This window comes from Juglans microcarpa x Juglans regia, chromosome 8D (genome assembly GCF_004785595.1).
Source record: "Juglans microcarpa x Juglans regia isolate MS1-56 chromosome 8D, Jm3101_v1.0, whole genome shotgun sequence".
NCBI lineage: Eukaryota > Viridiplantae > Streptophyta > Magnoliopsida > Fagales > Juglandaceae > Juglans > Juglans microcarpa x Juglans regia.
In genome coordinates this window covers 35878704-35901642 of record NC_054608.1, presented here as the reverse complement: position 1 = coordinate 35901642, position 22939 = coordinate 35878704, and the positions used below count along the sequence as shown (strand labels likewise).

Here is a 22939-nt window from a genome sequence, read left to right as displayed (position 1 = left end):
ATTAATGGAGTAAATAATAATAAAAAAGAAGGAACAAACACGAAAATATCAAAACCACCCTCCTGGGCCCAAAAAACCCATCCGGAAGAGACCCTTTTTTTTTCTGAAACAACATTCTGATGAAAACGGTAAAACAAAACAAACAAACAAAAAGATGATAATCTATTATCCTAACTAAATATTACAGTTATGCGCTGTAATATGGTTTCAATTGAAAGTTTGAAAACCGTTTCAGTTGGTTTTCTTCTCATCTTCATTTGCGGCAGCCACCTCTGCACCATCAGTGACCTGATCATCATCGCCACCAAAACCGAATTCATTGACACGTTTCTTGTCCACTGGATATATCCACCTCTGGTACACATAGATCAGAAATATAATATCTGCAAGGCAGAAAAATGGAAAAAAATCAGAACGTATACATATGTGTAGTCTGTGTAGAGGACACAATCCAACGCAGAATCACAACATCAACAGAGTTTCATTATGATACCCTTGAAAGGATGCATTGACAATGAATGGCACCCGCACGACAAACAAGACTGGAATATTTTAACCACAAAAAAAAAAAAAAAAAAAAAAATTTCAGCATACACGTATGAAGATCCTTGTTTGCCTGTTGGGGACATTACACAGGCTTGATTGCTGCACTGCTAGAGGAACTTCATTCTCAATGTATTTTTTATTTTTTTAGAAGTATTCTCAATGTAATTCTACCACTAATTTATGCAGCTTTCAGATGGTGGCATCAATTTTCCTTTGAATATACTACATGATCATTGTAAAACCATCAGCAATCTAATTTGACTTTGGTATCATCCGTTGCATCATTGCACTTCCTCTACCTCTTTTCCTCTTATGAAATTTTCATAATTAGCATTATCACACTTCCATTGTCAACCTCATTCAGGCGTATGTCAGTTAAAAAAGGGAGTACCAGAAAAGTTACAAAGGGGATTAAATTAATATGCATTGTGATGTAAATTATATCTTACCATCACGAAAGACAGACAGCCGATGCAGTGTTGGCATTTTTATGACAAAGGCAAAGAGATCATCAATGATGGTGTTGAGGAATTTGTATGTCATCTGCCTCCAGGGTAGATGAGCCACAGACTGCAGCTTGTAATTTATGAACAATTGAGGGCACATCATTATGAAACCTGCAACAACGAATTCAAGTGCAAAGGGAAACAAACCTGTCACACTTCTACCAAATCATTTTTTTTTTTTTTTTTTTTGTAAGCACACTTCTACCAAATCATTTTTTTTTTGTAAGCACACTTCTACCAAATCATAAAGTCAAAAGGTTATAACACAGGCAATATTTTAAGTGCAAAATTGGCCAATGATCTAAAGTCATATTGTTGTAAGACGCATATTATTTTGTTTGAGCAGGCAGAAAAATCTTTGGATGATTTACCATCAGAGAGAGAAAGAGGAGGGAGGAGGGAGGGGAATCACCATAATGAATCAATAAGTGTGCAGATAACAGGTTTGATAAGTAAAACTCTCTAAGATAAACAAGCAAACAAAGGAAGCAGTCTGATAAGTTACTATTGATGATGGTGGTCAAAAGGGTCACAGTGAAAGCCCAAGCATATTACAGAACTGTGGAAACACAAGGAAAACTCAAGCTAGATATGAACTTATACTACAAAAGGACTAGTCAATGTTTCAATTAGATCTCCTTCGAATTCTTATAAATCACTCACTCCACCATATATCTCACTCAATGTGGGCCTTAGCAGGACATTACAATAGCTTTGATGTGGCTTGAGCCTTTTCCTTAGGTTATTACAAATGGAACTCCAAAGAATTCCTTTTTTATTGGTATGAAGCTCCTTAGAGTTCTTAAAAATCATAGTTCAGTAAGGAACCATTATGGGACTTATAACACAATGCACTTTTTAACATACTCATTCCCTTGTATCAAATAGCTCCCCACCCAATGTGAGACTTAGTGGGGGCATCGCAGGTCTGAGCCTTGTGATTTATGAGATTCACTAAATAAGTTTTATGACATACAGCACAGGGGGTCGGTACAAATCCATCATAAATAGTTGTAAGGGTATCACAGATCTTTTGAGGCAGAATAAGCAAAAGACAACTAAGGGGAGATGAGATAAGAAATTGTGAGAATTCTGTGAATAATAGTGAAATTGTTTGAGTTAAGATATTTTATTGGATTTTGGAAAATGAGAGAGAAAAATCTGAATAAAAATTTTATAAAGTTAAAAATGCTTGAATATTATTTTTGTTTGGAAAATTGAAAAAGCTATATTGTTTTTTGTATTTTGTTCGGAAGTTTGGAAAAGTTGCATAGGGTTTTGTGTTTGAATAATGATTAGGTAATGATTAGATGAAAAAGTTGAAGATTTAAAATTGAAAAGTATTTTGTGTTTGAGTGATATTTGGGAAGGAAATTGTGAGAAGTTTTTCATCTCATCTCTATTGCCAAACAAAGCCAAAACTATAAAGCCCTTAAAAAGGATATTTTGAAGAGATGACCCCCAACGCCTGAGTAGGAAAAACTGTTTTTTTTTCCAACTCCATAGAATATAGCACAAAATCTCCATGACTCGACAAGCGTGTTAAGAAGAAGAGATAGATAGAACTACCAATATAACAAGTTTTGGAGGAACAATCTTACCAAACATGTACACACAGCTTGTCAGCGAAGATAGAATCCAAGAATACCAGCTCTTGTGGCGCTCATACATGAGCGAGTATACAGATGAGCATGCAACAAGGAGGAACAGTACATAGGACAAATACTTCATTGCCATATCATCATATTCCTTTGTCTTATTCCCTGCATAGGACTCACGATCCCGGAACCTTAGCATGGGTATTCTCCCACTTCTATCAATCTGGGGATGAAATACACAAATTACAAAATTTGCTATCACAACAGGGTAAACCAAAGATTCAGAGCAGTATAAATAACTCCCTAGTAGATGTAATATAAGCAAGTGTCAAAAAGTGTAGGTTTCAGGGCATTAGAAAATGACACCAATTAGAAGAGCATGCCCAAAATCAAAATGCATTTGTAGATGGATACCTGACATGCCCCATATATATACAGAGAAACATGAAAAGAAGACAGACAGTGAAACCCAAGGAATGCGGCATGCGGCAAATGATTGAAAAAGAATTCTATAAGCAAATTGCAGATAAGTGATAAACACAAAACATATGTAAGGCATGACATCTCTGAGCAGATTCTCTTGCATGCAAACAGCCAGTGTAATTGTGCCAACCTAAAAAGTGATGTACATGCACAAACAAACATTATTCTAACGTCCAATCATAGATGATACCTCTATGTGCATGGCCTTTCCGATTTTCCAAAACTCAATGCAGCAACCAATTCCAGAACTTGCCAGAATCATCCATGAGGTATCATTATCAAGTAGATAGAGGAAAACAATGAGCTGACACAGAAAGCTCACTATAACAGACTTTGCAGACAGTCCTTCCATAGACTTATTTTTGTTCCAAAATTGGATGTCTGCATTGGGAAACAATCAGATTAATTAGTAATATTAATCCCCAAGAACATCTACGGGACGAAATTTAAGAACTGCATTATACAGAAATTACCATACCATTCTTAAATGCCAAGAAGTCAAACACTGAATGAAGCATGGAAACAACCATTGTGATTGCCAGGAGGTATGGATTTCCTTCCAAGAACACCCTCTGAGAAAATTATCAGATAACTGACATTTAGAGAAACAAGGAAACTAAATTTTAAGTTGCATGATAGGTGCTAGAAGAAATACAATAAAATATTTGATTCCATAACATTTGATTACAACCCAAATTTCACTATAGATTTATATGTCATCTTATTATGCGCAAAGTAAATGATATGTATCTACGAATGGTGCAAACTCTCGGCACCACTAGTCATTTATAAATTGATGACATAAAACATTATCAGGTTCAGACATGAATAACTTTTTATGAAATTTTATTAGTAATTATGGTATCTTCGTCCTCATAGATGTCCATAAAAAAACCAAATGTTCTTTCTACTTTAAACGCAACAGTTCACATGGTGAGTAACTTGTAAGACCCAATGGCAACTTTCCAAATAATAAGAAGAAAAGTAACTTGAAGTTCAGATTGCAAAACTTGCAGAGCTTATTTCAATACAAATCCAGAAACAAAGGAACGGTTCAAAACCCAAGGAGATTTTCAAAACTAATCATTGGCTCATGCCATAGAAACTTGCTAGGGTGACAGTTAAGCAATACCTTCAACTCATCAGCCTCGCCTTCAAGCATGCTTCCGTAACTACGGTGAATCTGGAAAGATTGGTCAATCTGCAGGAATATTTGCCACTTGGTCATGCTTATGGGACCCACCTCCAGGTTTAGTGGCAATTCTGTCACAGTCTCATTCAATGGTATCAACTTATCTTTGAGTAACCAAAACTCATTGAAGAAGATGGTAGGATAGTAGTCCCCTGTACTAGGCTCAACATTCAAATCTGCAACTCTAAGTCAAGAAACTCAAAGATGTGGTAATGACATCATTCTTCCCTAGCACATGTAGCCCAGTCCAAAAGGGCCATGCGGGATCTACTTTAACATGTAGCTCCAGGTCCAGTAAATTTATAGCACACCAGATCAGTAAAGACATTTGGTTGCATCAATAATCTCGGTGCAAATCAACATATGTATCAAAATCAAAATTTTTATAGGCCCCTTTACATGTGTATGTAACCCTTTTCTAATTTGTTTCAGCAAATGAAAATCACATTTACTAGAATAGTAAAAGCACAGAACAAAATCAGAAATCTCACATTTAATATAATTGTAAAAGCACCGAATAAACAGAAACATACTAAGCTGGAAAAGCTCCAGGGAAATTTCCATGTAATTGAGAAAGTAGTGAGAGTGACAACAAAACTAAAGGTAGATTGACAAAAATAAGATCTTGAAGGATACAAGGCGCAACATTTGGAGGTGCAGCATTATGGGGGTATCTGCAGGCAAAAGAGAGAGAGGGGGTTGGGGAGAAGGCATAAACAATTTCAGTGACAAAGAGGCTCATACAATTGAAGAGAGAAAAAAGGGAATAAGTGTAAGCTTGATTTTTCTATTTCTAAATCAGTTGCACATTTAGTTATACACTTCAAAGAAAATGAGCTAAACTAATTCACGGATACACAACCATTACAGCCAAGAAACATTTTTAGATAAAAATCTAGAAATCAAAAGGCAGGACCAAAAGATACACTCGCATCATAAGACATTGACTGTAATGAAATTATTGTCATTAACTTATCATAAGAAGAAATGAAATTATTATCAAGATCTAGGGTTAGAATTTAAATTGTGGAAATAGCATTTTAAGGCAGTGAATATGTTTTAACATCTGATTCCAAGCAATTATGTAACAACTCAAGAAAGGCCCAAGCCACATTTGGGCCCATACTCTAAAAAACTAGTCAAGATTATAATTGGAGAGCCCATTGGAATCAGTATAAAAGGCTTGAACTTTCTCCTTCCCAATCAATGAGGGATCCCACTCACCACCTTCCTATACATCCGAGGAATTACATATTAAATTCTTATATCTAACGTGCTGACTACATCCTTTTTTTTTTTTTTGATAATTACGTGCTGACTACATCCTGTCACTTCAATTCATCAATGTTAGTGGTATCCATGATTTTCAATAACATAAGGAGTGAAATATACATAGAAATGATTACAAGAAACGAATTAAATTATTTCTTGGCTTTGTTTACAAGAAACCATGATATAAATTTTTTTGATAAGGGGAAAGTAATATTAAAGGGGGCATTCCAAAGAAACCATGACATAAATATATGGCTTTATTTAACAAGACTTCACAACCATACTCCAGAAATACTTTGCTCAAAAGATCATCATTTTTCCTTTTCTATGAAAACTAGTGATTATAGTTCCAAAACCATCATCTGATACTAAATAAAATCAGTCTTAAAGGGGGTTTCGATGAAAAATGCAAACTATAAGGAGAAATTAATATATACACAAGGAAAGAATAAAAAATTACAGAAATGAGCATAACCAAGACTCCAAGTTAAAATGCAGTGGAATCAATAATGTGGTATAACCCCTAGGGGTTGGCGCAAATGGTAAAGGCCTTGGGCTTGGGGGTATGCTCCCCAAGGTCTAAGGTTCAAATCCCCTAGGTGCAAACAATCTCTAGGGGCCATCGAACTAGGGGATTTTCTTATTGAATTACCCGAGGTGCACTTGCTGGAAACTCCTTGTCGAGGGCTTGTGCACCCCCGGGATTAGTAGAGACGTTGTTCCTGGACACCCGGTGCCAATAAAAAAAAAATAGAAAAAAGAAAGTGGTATAAACTCAACAAACTTCCTACCACAAACCAAACCTTGCAAAGAACTAACACTCATTAAACATACCTCTTATAATTTTTTCTATTGGTATACCTCTTTTTTTTAAATAAGTGAAGTTATTGAAAATCGAGTGTTATTGATGTACATAGGGAGTGTAAACGATAAACACCGAATTAGAGACTCATTAACACATACCTTGTAAAATCGTCGACTAAATTGATTGTAATGTTTGGCTTCCAATATGAAACCCATTCCACAGGTTTATCATCTATAGAATCACCTTCAGTACCATCAACCACCTGAAGCCCACGCAAATCTTCATTAGGATATGAACACCAAATGGAGAAGTACAGAATGGAAATCATGATGAGCTATCATGATTGTAGAAAATAAATTCTGTTAAACATATATAATACCATTTGAGAGACTTCTATTTCAGTCAACGTTGACATATACAGATATACTGCATTACACGTAAGACACCATGTATTTGCAATCAGAGTTGATGCTGGGTGGAATAGCTTGTATTTTTTTTTTTTTTTTTGATAAGTAAATAGATAGCTTTATTGAATAGAATGAAACTAGGCAATGCCCAAGTACACAGGAAGTATACAAAGTGAGACACCTAATTACATTCTAGTGAGCTGAAAAGAAGATAAAAACTCATGGACACTCCCACCCTTCAGTACAAAAGCAGAAAACCACTGTAAAAGAGAGAACACAAAAATATTCCAGATTTCCCCCACTCATGGAATAGCTTGTATTGAAATTATATAACTACTGTAAGCTTCCCACTCTATATCCTAAGATTGCATACAGGCATCTAAAGGGGCCTAGCACTCATACAGTGGATTTGGTTATATAATTACTAATACATTCTAAGCCTTTGCATGTCCCTCTGACCAAAATCAGACATTGGTGACCAAGGGAACATCTGACATATACAGAACTTGAAAAAAATTATAGCACTCAGGTGACTACCCCATACCAAAATCAGATATAATAAATGATTTTATAGACTTCCTACATAATATATGGAAGCCAATCCTCATAGCTATCCAATTGAAAAAGCAAGCATATGTGACCCATCTCTAGAAATGCTATCGTCGATATAGATAATCAAAGATTTTATTAAAAACACAAAAGGCATAGTACAAATACATGGGTTAGCATATAAGAGGAAAGCATAGTTAGAATAGGAAAAGAGATGAGAAAATCACGGAAGTAAAACCCATTACAATCTATAGAATCCACCCAAAAGAACAAAGTAATAAAAAAGAAAGTTTTAAACTCCTCCAACGTCCACTCGTGATCCTCAAACTGTCTATCATTCCTTCATCTCCAAATACGCCACAGTATACAAAGAGACCATCTTTCACATGCTGCAACTTGTGGGTTGCCATATAACCCCTCCACTTGGCTAAGAGGTCTACTATCCTCCAAGGCATACCCCAAGCCAACCCGAATCGACTGAAAACGTCATTCCATAATGTACTACCAATCTCATAATGGAGGAAATGGTGGTCTACGATTCTACACTCTTTTGCAAATGCAGCATGAAGCTGCCACAATTATGTGACTTTTTCTTAGGATGTCCATAGTGTGAATTTTCCCTAAAGATCCTATCCAAACAAAAAACGTTGCTCTAATAGGGGCCTTAGGGGTTGTTTGGAAGATGGGATGGTTTCATCTCATCTTATTTCTTTCCCAAACATCACTCAAATACAAATACTTTTCAATTTCAAATCTTCAATTTTTTCATCTAATCATTATTTTTTTTTCTTTATAAGTAAGAGATAAATATTATTGATATGAATGAAATAGGCACAGCTTGTGTACACAGGAAGTATATAGAAGAACACCTAAATACATTCTAAGAGCAATAAATTAAAGACAATAAATCATGAACATTGTCCCCATTTAGTACAATTGCGGAAAACCAGAGCATTAAAAGTGTGGAAAAAAATTCTTTAGCCCCTCCATTGTGTGTTCCTTATCTTCAAAGCAATGTACATTCCTTTCTATTCAAATACACCACATGAAGCACAACGGGATCATCTTCCACACTACTGCCACTTGAACATTGTCCCCATTTAGTACAATTGCGAAAAACCAGAGCATTAAAAGTGTGGAAAAAAATTCTTCAGCTCCTCCATTGTGTGTTCCTTATCTTCAAAGCAATGTGCATTCCTTTCTGTTCAAATACACCACATGATGCACAACGGGATCATCTTCCACATGCCACTTGATGACAGCCTTGCATCTTTCTCCAACAACCCAACAAATCCACCACCCTCAAAGGCATAACCCAAACAACATCAACCCTTTGAAAGATCTCATCCCACAACACCCTTATTACCTCACAATGCAGTAAGAGATGATCTACAGATTCTCTATTCTTTTTACACATATAACACCAATTCATCACTACACATCCCTCTTCCTCAGATTGTCCATGGTTAAAATCTTCCCAAAAGCAGCACTCCATACAAAAAAGGCTAGTTTAGAAGGCATACGAGACCTCCAAATATTCTTCCAGGGGAACGGAGTATGATCCTGTGTTGACAAAATGTTATAATATGCCTTAACTATACATTTCTTGTGATTATTAGACCTCCACTTCAATCTATCACGTTGTGCCATAGGAGTCCCCATGGAGTATAGTAGGCTGAAAAAGTCAGATACAATAGATAATTCCCAATCACGAAAATCCCTATTAAAAAGAATATTCCACTGATGAGAACCATGAGAAAATAGCCGCATATCCGCCACTGAAGCCTCCCTATTAATTGAAATACGATGGAGAGCCGAAAAAGCCCTTTCCAATGCTTGGCCTCCACACCACACGTCCTGCCAAAAATTAATTTGATTGCCCTATCCGGCTATAAGGAGAATATGTTTTTCAAAGCATGGCCACCCCTCCTTATAAACTTCCATAAACCCACACCATACCCCCCTCTCACTTCGTTGGAGTACCAACCACCGCAAGTAGCTCCATATCTAGCGTCGATAATTTCCTTCCACAATGATCCCCCCTCCGAGTGATATCTCCATCGCCATTTCCCCAATAAAGCTTTATTAAAAGTTCTCAAGTTACACACTCTCAACCCCCCATACACAACTAGGGCACATATTGTCTTCCATCTAACCAGTGGAATTTCTTCTCCTCCCCCATGCCCCCCATAAGAATGCCCTAAAGAGTTTCTCAATCATATTCACCACCCTACAGGCATAGTTAACAGAGATTAAAAAAAAAATGTGGAAAGGTTAGTAAGGGTACTCTTAATAAGGGTGAGACGACCCCCTTTCGATAAATACACCCATGTTCAACCAGCCAACCTTTTCTTTATCTTCTCAACCACCCCATCCCATATAGCTCTAGCATTGAAAGCTGCTCCCAATGGAAGGCCCAGATATTTCATTGGCAAAGAGAACACCTTACAATCCAAGAGGCTTGCTAAACTGAGGATATTTGAGACTGCACCCACCGGAACCATCTCGGACTTACCAAGATTTACCTTAAGCCTCGACACTGCTTCAAAACAAAGCAACAGTGCACGTAGAGTTTGGATCTGGCTATTATCCGCTTCACAAAAGACTAAAGTATCATCTACAAAAAGGTGTGAGATGATAATAGGGCCACCAAAGCCATTGCCCACTTGGAAACCAAATAAGAAACCTCCACCAACAGCGGCCTGCACCAACCGGCTTAGAACCTCCATAACTACAACGAATAAAAGAGGAGATAGAGGATCTCCTTGCCGCATACCCTGGGAACTATCAAAAAAACCAGCAGATGTCCGTTAACTAGAACTGAGAACCAAGCGATTGAAATACAATGACGCATCCAAGAAATCCACCTATTCCCAAAGCCATACCTCTCAAGCTAGTATAAGAAGAATTCTCAGTTCACATGATCATAGGCCTTCTCCATGTCAAGCTTGCAAAGAATACCTGAACCTCCCTCCCGCAGTCTATGGTCCAAGCACTCATTTGCAATGAGCACCGAGTCAAGAATTTGTCTCCCACGAATAAATGCGTTTTGAGGTTTGGAAATAATATAATCCAACACAGAATTTAACCAGTTGGCAAGAACCTTTGAAATAATCTTGTATATGCCACTAACCAGACTTATAGGGCGAAAATCCTCTACTCGGAGCCCCGTGTTTCTTGGGAATGAGAGCAATGAACGTTGCATTAAGGGATTTTTCAAACTTTTGAAAAGAGTGATTCACTAAAGACCTGCATAACATCACCTTTCATGATGTCCCAACAAGTTTGAAAGAAACCCATTGAAAAACCATCCAGACTCGTCGCTTTATCCTTGGCCATACCAGAGATGACCTTGTAGATCTCTTCTTCAACAAAAAGTCTCTCCAAAACACTCACACTCTTGAGAGTCAATTGCCTAAAAGGACAAGGCATCAAGCTTCGGCCTCCAACAAGCCGATTATGTGAGAAGGGTCTCATAATAATTCACAATATGGTTTTCTAGCTCGGGAGGAGAAGATAGCACCTAAGGACCTGAATGTAGCGACTCAATAGCGCTGTTGCGCCGATATGAATTAGCCACTTTGTGAAAGAACTCCATACACTTATCACCTTTCAACCAAAGGGCCCTGGATTTTTGATGCCATGAAATCTCCTCCGACAACAAAACCCTCTCCCAATTTGTCATAACCGTGCCCTTCCTCAATATCACCTCCTCCAAGGTATCTCCCAATAATTTCTTTTCCTCTAACTCCTGCAATTCCTCCAACAATGTAGACTTCTGATTGTCAATGTGGCCAAAAACTTCCAAGTTCCATTTCTTCAGGTCTTGTTTCAGAGCCTTCAGCTTACTTGCAAGAATAAAACTTGGAGTGCCAGTAAACTGATACGAGGACCACCAAGCACATACCATCTCTACAAACTCGTCCGCTGTTAGCCACATGTTTTCAAACTTGAAGTACCGATGACTCCTATGAATGCTCCCACAATCTAGTAGAATAGAAAAATGATCTGAGCTGACTCGAGCTACCTGTTTCTGACTTACCTCTAGATAGTGGGCTTCCCACGAAGGAGAGACAATAAATCTATCCAATTTCGACCAAACCCGACCGTTTGACCAAGTGTACTCGCCCCCTACCAGGGGGAGATCCATGAGGTCTAGATAAAAAATGAACTCGGAGAACTCCTCCATGGCCACAATATTCCGATAATGCCCTGATCACTCGCTAGGAAAGCGAGTAATGTTAAAATCACCCCCCCCCCCCCAGCACCACAGTACATCCCATAAGGAGTATAGGCCCGCCAACTCCTCCCACAACCTTCTTTTATACATGTCCACATTAGGACCATAGGTGCCTACAAATGCCCATTCCCATCTGTCAACAACGTTTTTGAATAAAGTCGCTACCGAGAAATCTTCAATACACTCCCTAATCGCCTCAACCACTCTTTTATCCCACATTAATAATACTCCGGTTGAGGCTCCCAAAGAGGCCAAATAAGACCAACCCACATACGAGCACCCCTATAAACTCCACACAATTTTTCTATCAATGAATCACAACTTTGTTTCTTGAAAACACACCACATCACCCTTCCACATCCGCAATAATGATTTGATACGAAAGCGTTTATTGCTATCATTGAGCCCCCACACATTCCAAGATATAATCTTAGGCTTCATATAAACATAGATTGCCCCTCCCTTTCGATCTATCCCTTCCGTCACTCCCTTCCTTCACATCATAATTGATGGAACAAGTTAGCCTTCTAATCATTACCTAATCATTACAACTTTTCCAAACTTTCCAACAAAACACAAAAGGCAATTCAACTTGCCTAAGGATGTGGTGGATCTACTTGTAGGTTGATATGGTTTTGAAGGAACAAAACGTGGAGCTGTCATGTGGAAGATGATTCCTTCATGCTTGATGTGGTGTCTTTAGCAGGAAAGGAATGGCAGATGTTTCAAAGACAGAACGTTCGATGGGAGAACTTAGGGATTTCTTCTTTAGTACTTTGTGTTTGTGGGCTAAAACAAGATCCTGAATGATGTTAATTTTATGGATTTGAATTAGCTTTTCTTCTATTTTCAAGAGAGAAGTAGGTATTTCCTTTGTATATGTCCTGTATACTTGGTCTTTGCCTATTCTTGATAAAAAAGTTTCTTATTAATTATAAAAAAAATTATATTAAAAAATTATATTATACCAATATTTTAACTTTATAATATTTTAATTCAACTTTTTCTCTTTCCTTTCCCAAAACCCCATAAAAACTATTTTACTACTATTCACAAACCATCTCACTACTATTCACAAATTTCTCATCTCATCTCATCTCATTCCCCAAGCATCCCCTTAGGCTGCGTTTGGATGTTGAACTGAGTTGAATTGAGTTGAAAGTTAAAAATTGAATAAAATATTATTAGAATATTATTTTTTAATATTATTATTATTTTAGGATTTGAAAAAGTTGAATTGTTTATTCTATTTTGTGTAGGAATTTGAGAAAGTTGTAATGATTAGATAAGATGAATTGAGATGGATTTGGGATCCAAACGTACCCTTAGTCGGCCAAATATTCCTCCAAGGGAATGGGTATCTATCCTGAGGTGCAAATGCCTTATAGAAAGATCGGACAGTGAGATTCCCTTTCTTAGTAAGGACCCAAGGCATCTTATCCAAACCTCCAATAGGTAATCTATTTGGGGATGCTTGGGAAATGAGATGAGATGAGAATTTTATAAATAGTAATAAGATGATTTGTGAATAGTAATGAGATAGTTTGAGTTAAGTATTTATTGGGTTTTGGGAAAGGAGAGAAAAGTTGAATAAAAAATTTATAAAGTTAAAATATTGTTAGAATATAATTATTTAATATTATTTTTATTTTGGAATTAGAAAAGGTCGATTTTTTTTTTTTTTAAAGTTTGGAAAAGTTGTAATGATTAGTTTGATAGTGTTTGCTTTTGAGTGATGTTTGGGGAGGAAGTGAGATGAGATGAGATAAGATAGGATGAGATGAAAATTATTTCCAAACAACCCCTTAAAATACAAGAGGTTGAAGAACTTTGTAAAGACATCAACTTCCCAATCTTGCAAGGAGCCACTAGAGAACTTCAATAGATTAGCCATCGAAGCTTTTTGCATAGGTGACTATACATCTAGGAAGAAGCTTCCTTGAGGGTTCTCTGGCTCTGTTGCCACACATAAATCATGTCAGAATCGAGACCTAGAGCCATCACCCACCTCAATTCTAGTCTGACTAGAAAACACCCACATCCTCTCCTAATACTCTTCCATAACCACACACCCCATATGGCCCATGTTCCTCATTAGAACTTCATCCATCCCAAGCACACGTAAATATTGAATCCACCATGAATTTCCACAAGGTCGCAAGGCCTATATCTCATTTTGATATTGCTATTGCCATTTCCCTAGAAAGGCACGATTGAATAGAAGCAATTTTCAAACTCTTAAACCGCCATCTAAATTGGAGAGCAAACCTTAGCCCCAATTTACTAGGTGAAACTTTAACTCCACCTGGCCAACTCCATAAAACGATTGATTTAACTTCTCTATTCAATTGGCCACACCAATAGGGATGGGAGACAAAGAGAAGAAATATGTAGACAAATTAGAGAGGGTGCTCTTTAGCAGGATAATCCTACCACCTTTGGACAAATACATCATCTTCCAACCATTCAATTAGCACTAAACTTCTCGATCATACCATCCCAAATAGATAACCTTGAAATAGGCACCCAAGAGGAGGCCAAGGTATTTCATGGGTAAAATTCCACAGGAACTAGCTATGACTTAACTAAATTCACTTTCAGCCTAGAAGCAAGTTCAAGCATAGAGAATCAAAGCTTGCTTGCAACATGTCATCCTAAAGTTATGGATGAATGTATCTCTAAATCATTTTTCATAATTTTCAAACTATGAAACTTCGCTCATATATCATCAACTACCCCACTATTTTATTATTAAATGACTAATAGTGTTTAAAAAATGTAATCATTCAATCCCTATTCGTGTTAATTGTTATCATGAAATGAAAAACAAATAATATATATCATTAAGTTGAAATTCTGAAATAAAAATATTATATCCAATTAAATTAGTGCTTTTATTTAAAATAAATTATTATTATTATTATTTTGATAAGTAAGAAATGAAATTTTATTGAATCAAGGAAATAGGCATAATCCAAGTACCCAAGAAGTATACAAAAGAGTACACCTAGTTACAAATTACGAACTAGAAAAAGAAACCAGGAAATCGTGTAATAAAATTATTAAATTCAAAACAATAGATTTAATTACAAATTAATTTATAATTCTTAATCAAAATAAAATTTCCTAACACATGCTTTTTTGTTTTCTCAACTTATGTCCTTTTACATTGATATACATACGTAAATAGTAGTTGATCCCACGTAGAAACAAAATTTTGGCGATCAAAATGCTAACATTGACACTCTTTCAATTGTTATATTCACAGTATGATCCTTGAAGGTATGGTAACTTAGCTACATACAGAATTTTTTTATTTGATAAATTTAGTTATTCTTGTGCATCACATAAGTTTACAACCGCTTTAATAGTAAAGGACAAACCTCAGTCACTGTTTCAACCTCATCAGAACCTTTGGAGTTTCCCAATAAGCTCTTCCTTTTATCTGCTCTTGACTTGGGCAAGTATGTTACAACAGCTGAAATCAATTAAATGGAAGCTCTCTTTACTGCTGATCTGAGTCATCACTTAATTATTGATACAAAAGAAAGAACTAAAAGAATAAAAAGAGAAATGGATATATAGAAAATGCCCAGGGAGATTCTCACGGTGTGTCCTTCCGAAAGCAGCCAGAGGTAGGTACTCTGGATCATTTGGGTCTGGTGGGTAACCAGAGCGTGCAAAGAAAACATGAGCATATAGACTCCCATTGTGCTTCAAAGCCTGGAAAAAAGAAATCAACTTCTAGGATATTAACTTATCAAAAGCATGGCTCAGAAGAAAATAACTTATCAGAAGCAACAAGGACAAGGAAATGATTACACATTGCCCAATATCTTTAATAAAGTACACATACAAAGAAGAGACAATGCTGATAAATCTAGTGCATCCTACTGCAAGTGATACCTCAGATGGATAATACTTCAAAGAAAGAGACCTGGTACTCTCCAGTCCCCAAACTGCAAACGGAATATTTCTTTCATGCCAAATAAGTGCCTGTTCGTTGCCGAAGTCATTGAACTTCTCATGTTCAGAGACATATAACCACATATCCTAATCAAACAAGAAACAAGAAATAAAATATAAGTACGGGAAGGAGAAGAATACAAAAATGGGATCGTGCATCCCGATTTACTCCCCATGGTTGGGTTCGAAAGGCCCTGCTTTGGTGAGGTCCACGACATAAACAAGAAGATAGAATACATGAACGGGAAATATTTGGTCTATACACACGATGAAAAACAGTGTAAAGCACTAACAGCCAAAAAATAAATTCGGGCAACCGCGTTATACGTAAGTGGCAAAATCTAAAGATGGTAATGAATGTGTAGGGTTTTAAGGAGTCTACCATGTTGGCATATCAAATTAAATTCCATTTACTTATTTTCGGTCGATACTGTAGTTTATCTACTCTTATCAGGTATATAATGATGCAATTATCAAAACTCAAACACGTAAAAGAAACAAAAAAAAATAATAATTTCCAAATCGCCACACAACCTAGCCGCAAAAAATACCTTAATAATCCGCCAAAGCAGCGCCAAAATCATAACAACTAGAACTTTGATTTTATTAGATGATCACTACCATGAATGAATTTTTACGACAAATAAATAAAATTTTTAACAAATAAAATCGTAGATAGGGATCGCAGAGTAAGTAGAAGAAAGAATACGTCTAGAGAGAGAGAGAGAGAGATTAAAGGCTCGAGTAGGGTATTACCAGGGGCTCGGCCTTGTGAAAGAGATTGGAGATGAGTTGGGAAGGCTCGGATGGGGTTTTGGGAGAGAAGAATTTGGAAGCGAAGTACCAAAAGACAGCCATCCTTATGACACCCGTAATCATTTGAGAGAACCCACCCTGTTGTTGCTGTTGCTGTCTACCTTGCTGCACTTGAACTTGCCCCTCCGTCCCCGGGGGCGGCGCCATCTCTTTCTCTCTGATTCTCTACCCTGCTACGCTCCCAACTTTCCCTTCAACTCTTTTCGCACAAACCCGAGAGGGACTGATGGAATCGAATAGGAAAAGATATTTGTAATGAGTTGGCTTAAGATGGAGTTTTGGAAATCTCGCCAAGTCAGTTTCGGCTTTACATGCAACTAGAGCCGATAACAAACAAGCCTGTTTCGGACGCTCGAATTATATTTATTATTTTTTATAAAATAAAAATATAATTTTCAAATATAAAAATATAAGATGATATTATGTTATTAATAAGATACATGCTCAGATTCTTTTAAATATATATTGATATATGTATATTAGACACTAAAAAACTCAAACTTGGTGTGTCGAAATTTAAAGATAAATTTATAATATAGATAAAATTAAAATAGTTGGTGAACTATTTTATTTATTTGTGAATAAAAATAGAGAAACGTTATATATCAGTTACTATTTACTCTCAAGCTCTACATCTATAGTTTTTTCATAAGGTGTAGATGTATTTTTCATAAGATGTAAGAGTGTTTTTCATAAAGTATGAGGAGTGAAGTGGTGAATAATGACTGATAAAAATAATTTTTCATAAAAATATAATTCCATAATAAATATATTTCTCAAACAGTTGAAGAGTTGCTCTATTAATTTGTAGTCCTTTGCAAGATAATTGTAGGGTAACCAACCACTACAAATGTTATATCGACTGATCATCTATAAATATTATATCTATAAAAGATTCGCAATGTGTTCATGTTAATTTTGTGAATCATATTATACAGAAGCTCCACACTCTGTACACCATTTAAAAATATGTGATTTTATTTTTTTATTCTCATATTTCATGAGAATAAAATAATAGAATCATATGTTTTTAAGTGATATATAAGAGTGGAACTTATATCAAGAATTTTACTAATTTTGTCGATCTAGTTGCCTCAGTCCTTCCTCCTTTCTCTGCTTCAAGTTCAAACCCATTTTGTATATCTCTTTCTAACAATTTGTTATTATATCACTCATGCATATAATTTTAACTTTCAATTGATTTTATTAGGCCTTGAAATTCATGGAAGTCTGTGTTGTGACATTGATTAGGTTGGTTAGATGGGATTGAACCATGACTGTTATTATATCACGCCGTCTCTTAAGACTGCACCGACGAAGACCATCTCTCAAGACCGCACTTACGCCTCTTTCTCTCTCAAGGTCTATTTCTCATGGCCATCTCATCTGCACTGACAAAAACCACCGAAAGTGAGCTCAACTCGGCCACTCTCCACGCTTGGACGTCAATATCGAGCCACCCAGCCGCTACCCGACACCTTTTGTCGTCGTTTTTGCCACTGAAGCTATATGGGTCTCATATCGGTGCCTACCACGACGCTGCTTAGTGCGCCCAGTTACCTCGTTACCACCACGGCATCTGTTCCTCCTACCATGTACCGAAAAGTACAACTCTCTTTCTCTCGGTACGCCTCTCTCTCTCTCTTTCACACCAAATTGGTTGAACTTGTCGATAATTATATAAGTTTGTTGAACAGGCATTAAGGCTAAGGGTGCTTATGATAAGGTAACTTGTATGGGTACTACGAGATGGATATGTGTCATGGGACGTTTGATGTTTATGATGAGGGGAGGAAGAATATGTAACACACCTATGCTATTTCCTGGAATTCTACAAATGCAATATTCACTTCGAGGGAAGTGGTCCTCTAGAAAGAAACGAGAGAAATATGAGATAGAAGAAAAATATTGTTTGATTATGATATTCCATTCCCATTATACGTTTCACGACTTATATTCCATCTGACAGTAACTACTTTGACTCCTGTGCGATTCACTATAGTGAATACAATTGTAAAGACTTGCTACAGACTCAATTAAACATAAAGACTACGTTTGAAATTTGGCTAAACGCACTGAGGCTCGACCCAACAATAACTGGACTAAATGGACTAAGGCCCGATTGACTTTATTAAACATAGAATTGTTCTTGACAAGATACCCACTGGGCCATGGCAAGCCCAGCCCAACAATGCCCACGACTAAAGCCAGCCTTCAACTTCTAGGTTACACTTCAATCCCCTTCATTTTTGTCTTTCCGTTCCTGAGTCTTGTACCGTCGTCATCCTTGCCTCCTAACCCTAAGGCACCCATCAACTTGTTACATTCCCTCTCCCATCAAAACACCTTGCCCACAAGATGTGGGAAGTTGTCTTTGAGGTATGCGTACCCTTCCCATGTAGCCTCATCTGAGCTGCAACCTTACCAACAAATGAAAAGTTTGATTTTTGCACGATTCCCTGCCTTGACCATTCTTCTACCAATAATTTCTTCTAGTTCTGGGCACAAAATACCTTGCTCATCCATAGGCGGAAGGTTTAGGATGGCTGTGAACTGAGAACCCAAGTTTTGTTTCAACTGAGAGACGTGCACCGTGGGGTGGATGCTGGCAGAATGGGGCAGATCCAAAGTGTAGGCAACACTTCCAACCATGGCCACGATCTGGAATGGTCCATAGTACCTAGGGCCCAACTTCAAGTCCCGTCGTTGGCGCACGGAGGTTTGCCTGTAAGGCTGCAGGCGCATGTATACCCACTCACCTTTATCAAACTCCATTTCCTTTCTTTTGGTGTCTGCATACTTTTTCATTTGATTTTGGGCTCTGTGTAAGTTTTTGCGTAACAGATCCGAGATCTGATATCTTGCTTTGAGTGTTTGGTCCACTTCCTCCCATTTAGTGGTGCTGGGGATATAGTCTAAAAGCCTCGAGGGTGGGTAGCTGTAGAGAGCCTCGAATAGGGTCATCTTTGTAGAGGTGTGATGGGTGGTATTATACCACCATTCTGCTAAAACCACCCACTTTGACCAGTCGGTAAGATGTTCACTTGAAAAGCACCTCAAGTACCCTTCTAAGGTCTTGTTAACCACCTCGGTTGACCATCCGATTGGGGATGGTAGGCTGAGCTCATTGATAGTTGCACCCTTGTAGAGAGAACAACTCCTGCCAGAAATGGCTGGTGAATGTTCTGTTCTGTCACGATCTGAGACTATAGACTAGGGTAGGCCATGAAGTTTGAGGATGTTTTTTAGGAAGAGGTCAACCACACTTTTGGATGTGTATGGGTGTTTCAAGGGGTAAAGTGGCTATATTTCATGTACCTGTCAACCACCACCTATAGACAGTTAAAACTCTTAGAGGGTGGAAGACCGTCAATAAAATCCATATAGATATGGATCCATGGCTTAGAGGGTATAGACAGGGGTTGGAGAAGGCCATTGGGATGAGAATTCACCACTTTCATTCTTTAACGTACCTCACACTCATTAATGAAGGTCTTGGCATCCTTCTTTAGCCTCTCTAGTAGAAATCTCTTCTAGTTCTCTGGATTGACTTGTTATATCCTGAGTAACCACTCCAAGGGCTTCTATGGGTTAATTCAAGCAACTTCTTTCTGAACTCCTTGATATGTGGAATGTAAAGTCTTTGTTTGTACAACAATAGCTCATCCTTCATATTGTAATCTTGGCCAAGTTTTTGCTCTTGAAATTGTTGCACCAAGTCCTTCATGTGGTCATCTTGAGCATAGAGAGCCTTCAGATCCTCCACCCACCCAATAGAAAGAAACGTCACCAGTATCAGTGAGACCTCCATTGCCTCATTTCTTGAGAGGGCATCAACCGCCCTGTTCTCAAACCCTTTTTTATACTTTACCAAAAAATCATAGCCCAAAAGTTTGGTAACCCACTATTGTTGCATGGGGGTACCTATCTTCTGATTCAACAAATATTTCAAACTATGTTGATCAGTCTTGACCACAAACGCCCTACCCAGCAAGTAGGGCTGTACAGGAACAGGTCAGACCAACTGTCGCCAACGCAGACGGGTTGCCAGAGTCCGGAATAGGCTGAAATTGGTGAAGAACTGGTAGGCCAGTGACAAAAAATAGCTAGAACCGACGTCGGCCGGTTCAATTCCGGTTTGAACCAAGTTCAAACTGCTGAATCGACAGATATAATATATATATATATATATATTTCTGATACAAAACGATGTTGTTTCATTTAAGTGATTTAAACAACATCATTTGATACCCACTGTTTTGAAAAAAAAAATATATGAAACGACACTGTTTGGTTTAATACATCAAACAACGCCGTTTTGGAAGCCCTAACCCCCGAGCCCCCCTTCCTCTCACTTCCTCTGCATCGTTGTCTCTCTTTCTTTCTCAGATTCTCTCATCTCCCTCTCTCTTCGATGCCATCGATCTATTTAAGATTCGTTGATGGGGTTCTTCTTCCATTATCGTCCCTCTCTCCCTCCATCCATTTGCATCACTTCATCCATTTGCGCCATTTCAAGTTCTCCCATCGCTGATTCATTTAAGGTTTGTTGATGGGGTTATTTTAATTTTTCTAGTGATTTTGTTGCGAATCTTGTGATATTTGTTGTGAGATTTATTGATGGGTTCTTTTAATTTTTCTAGTTTTTTGTTGATGAGATTTGAGTTTTCTGGGTTGGTATTTTGTAATGCGTTTTCTGGCAAGACTTGTAATTGATGAACCGACGGGAACACAGATAGGGTGATGGTAACTGATGAACCGATGGTAATTAGTTTTATCTCCCTTCATCAGCGGTATCAGTTGGTATCTCCCCCTGAAAAACACATCGGTGCGGTTTCGGTTCAAATCGAAACCACACCAATAGGGTCGATTTTCACCCCTACCAGCAAGTATGGCCTCCACTTTTACACTGCTAAAACCAGCACAAATAGCTCCTTTTCGTAAGTGGATAATAATAAGGCTTTGCCCTTCAGTGCCTGCTTGTGGAAAGCTATGGGTCTTCCCATCTGCATTAGAACAGCCCTAATAACAATACTAGATGCATGACACTCTATGGTAAATGGTTGAGTGAAATCTAGAAGAACTAACACAGGGGGCTGGGTAACAGCCTCCTTCAATTTGTGGAAGGCCAGTTTGGCTTCTTCACTCCACTGAAATTGATTATTCTTTAGCATTCTAGTTAGGGGCCCTGCAATACCCCCATGGCCTTTGATAAACATGCGGTAATACCCAGTTAACCCAAGGAAACCCTGCAATGCCTTGATAGTTTTAGGTAGAGGCCAGCCTTCCATTGCCCTCAATTTCTCAGCATCTGCCCTGACCCCTTTTCCTGAGATTAAGTGGCCCATGTATGAGATCTCTCTACACTTGAAGTGGCACTTGGACTGTTTAGCATAGAGCTGGTTCTTTCTTAAAATTTCCAAAGTCAGTTGCAAATGTTGCACATGTTCACCCTCTGTTTTGTTGTACACCAAAATGTCGTCAAAGAATACTAATATAAATTTGCGTAAGTATAAATGGAATAACTCATTCATGAGGCTTTAAAATTTGTAAACACATCTGATGGCTTAACTCTAATTTGGTGATATCCAGATCGAAGACCCAGCTTGGAAAAAATCTTAGCACCATGAAATTCATCCATAAGTTCTTCTACAACAGGTATGAGAAATTTTTCTTTCACTATGACCCCATTTAAGCCCCTGTAGTCAACACATAATCTCCAAGATCCATCAGCCTTTCTCACCAGGAGGACAGGTGAGGAATATAGACTTTGACTGGGTTGGACAACCCTTGATTTCAACAATTCTTTGACTATTCTTTCAATTTCACCCTTTTGGTAGTAAGGATATCTATAGGTATTAGATTAATTGCATGATCATGGGATCTAGGTAGGGGAAGTCCCTTAGGTTCCTAAAAAATATCTCCAAACTGAGAGACCAGTGTTTGGATCTCCTTAGGAACTTTTACCTGGTGAGTCTGATTTCCCCATTGCCCCAGCTTCCATCACATGTAGGAGTATACCCCTGGTTTCTAACTTATTCAGGATGTTCAAAGAGCCCTCCTCAATGAGTTGGGAAGGAGCTAACCCTTGCAACTTCACAGCCTTATTTCCAAGGCTGAACTGCATACACAGACTCTTAAAATTCCATGACATTGTTCCTAATTCCCTCAACCATTGGATTCCCATGACAATGTCACAACTTGCTAGCACAAGTACATGGACATCTACTTCAATTAACACCCATTGTTTGTTTAATCTCATGCCCTTACACCTTACCTCACTGAGCAATAGTTCTCAATTAACTACCCTTACCTTCACTGTCTCCCTACAATCCATAGTTAATTTCTGCTTTTGAACTACCACAGGGCCTAAACAATTATGAGTGAACTCAGTGTCAACAAGAATTCTTAACCATTGATTGCCTAGCCTCCCTTTTAGCCTCTTTGTTTTTGGGTTTTGGGAACCAGTTAGGGCATGTAAGGATATTTCTGGGTTTTCAATTTGGTTAGGTAATCCCAGCACCTCCCGACCAACTTCTTCTTCTTCTTCATCAACCTT

General features: G+C 37.8%; 1 protein-coding gene across 1 annotated transcript; it reads right to left on the bottom strand.

Annotated features, from left to right (window-relative positions):
* Nucleotides 1-46: 46 nt before the first annotated feature.
* LOC121242792 (cleft lip and palate transmembrane protein 1 homolog) lies at nt 47-16655 on the bottom strand. The gene is made up of 12 exons (XM_041140736.1): nt 16321-16655; nt 15505-15651; nt 15207-15321; nt 14982-15076; nt 6561-6664; nt 4962-4999; nt 4266-4501; nt 3612-3705; nt 3324-3514; nt 2654-2873; nt 996-1163; nt 47-383 (listed from the first exon to the last, which is right to left on the bottom strand). Exons 1-12 carry the CDS (start codon nt 16525-16527, stop codon nt 232-234), a joined length of 1767 nt encoding a protein of 588 aa, XP_040996670.1. The 5' UTR covers nt 16528-16655; the 3' UTR covers nt 47-231.
* Nucleotides 16656-22939: the final 6284 nt, after the last annotated feature.

Coding starts and splice junctions, on each gene's coding strand:
- LOC121242792 (XM_041140736.1), bottom strand. CDS start 16,527: ATGGCGCCGCCCCCGGGGACGGAGGGGCAAGTTCAAGTGCAGCAAGGT. Junction 5,000..6,560: donor TTAGTCGACGATTTTACAAG/GTATGTGTTAAT, acceptor TTTTGCCTGCAG/ATACCCCCATAATGCTGCAC. Junction 3,706..4,265: donor GCGAGGCTGATGAGTTGAAG/GTATTGCTTAAC, acceptor TAATTTTCTCAG/AGGGTGTTCTTGGAAGGAAA.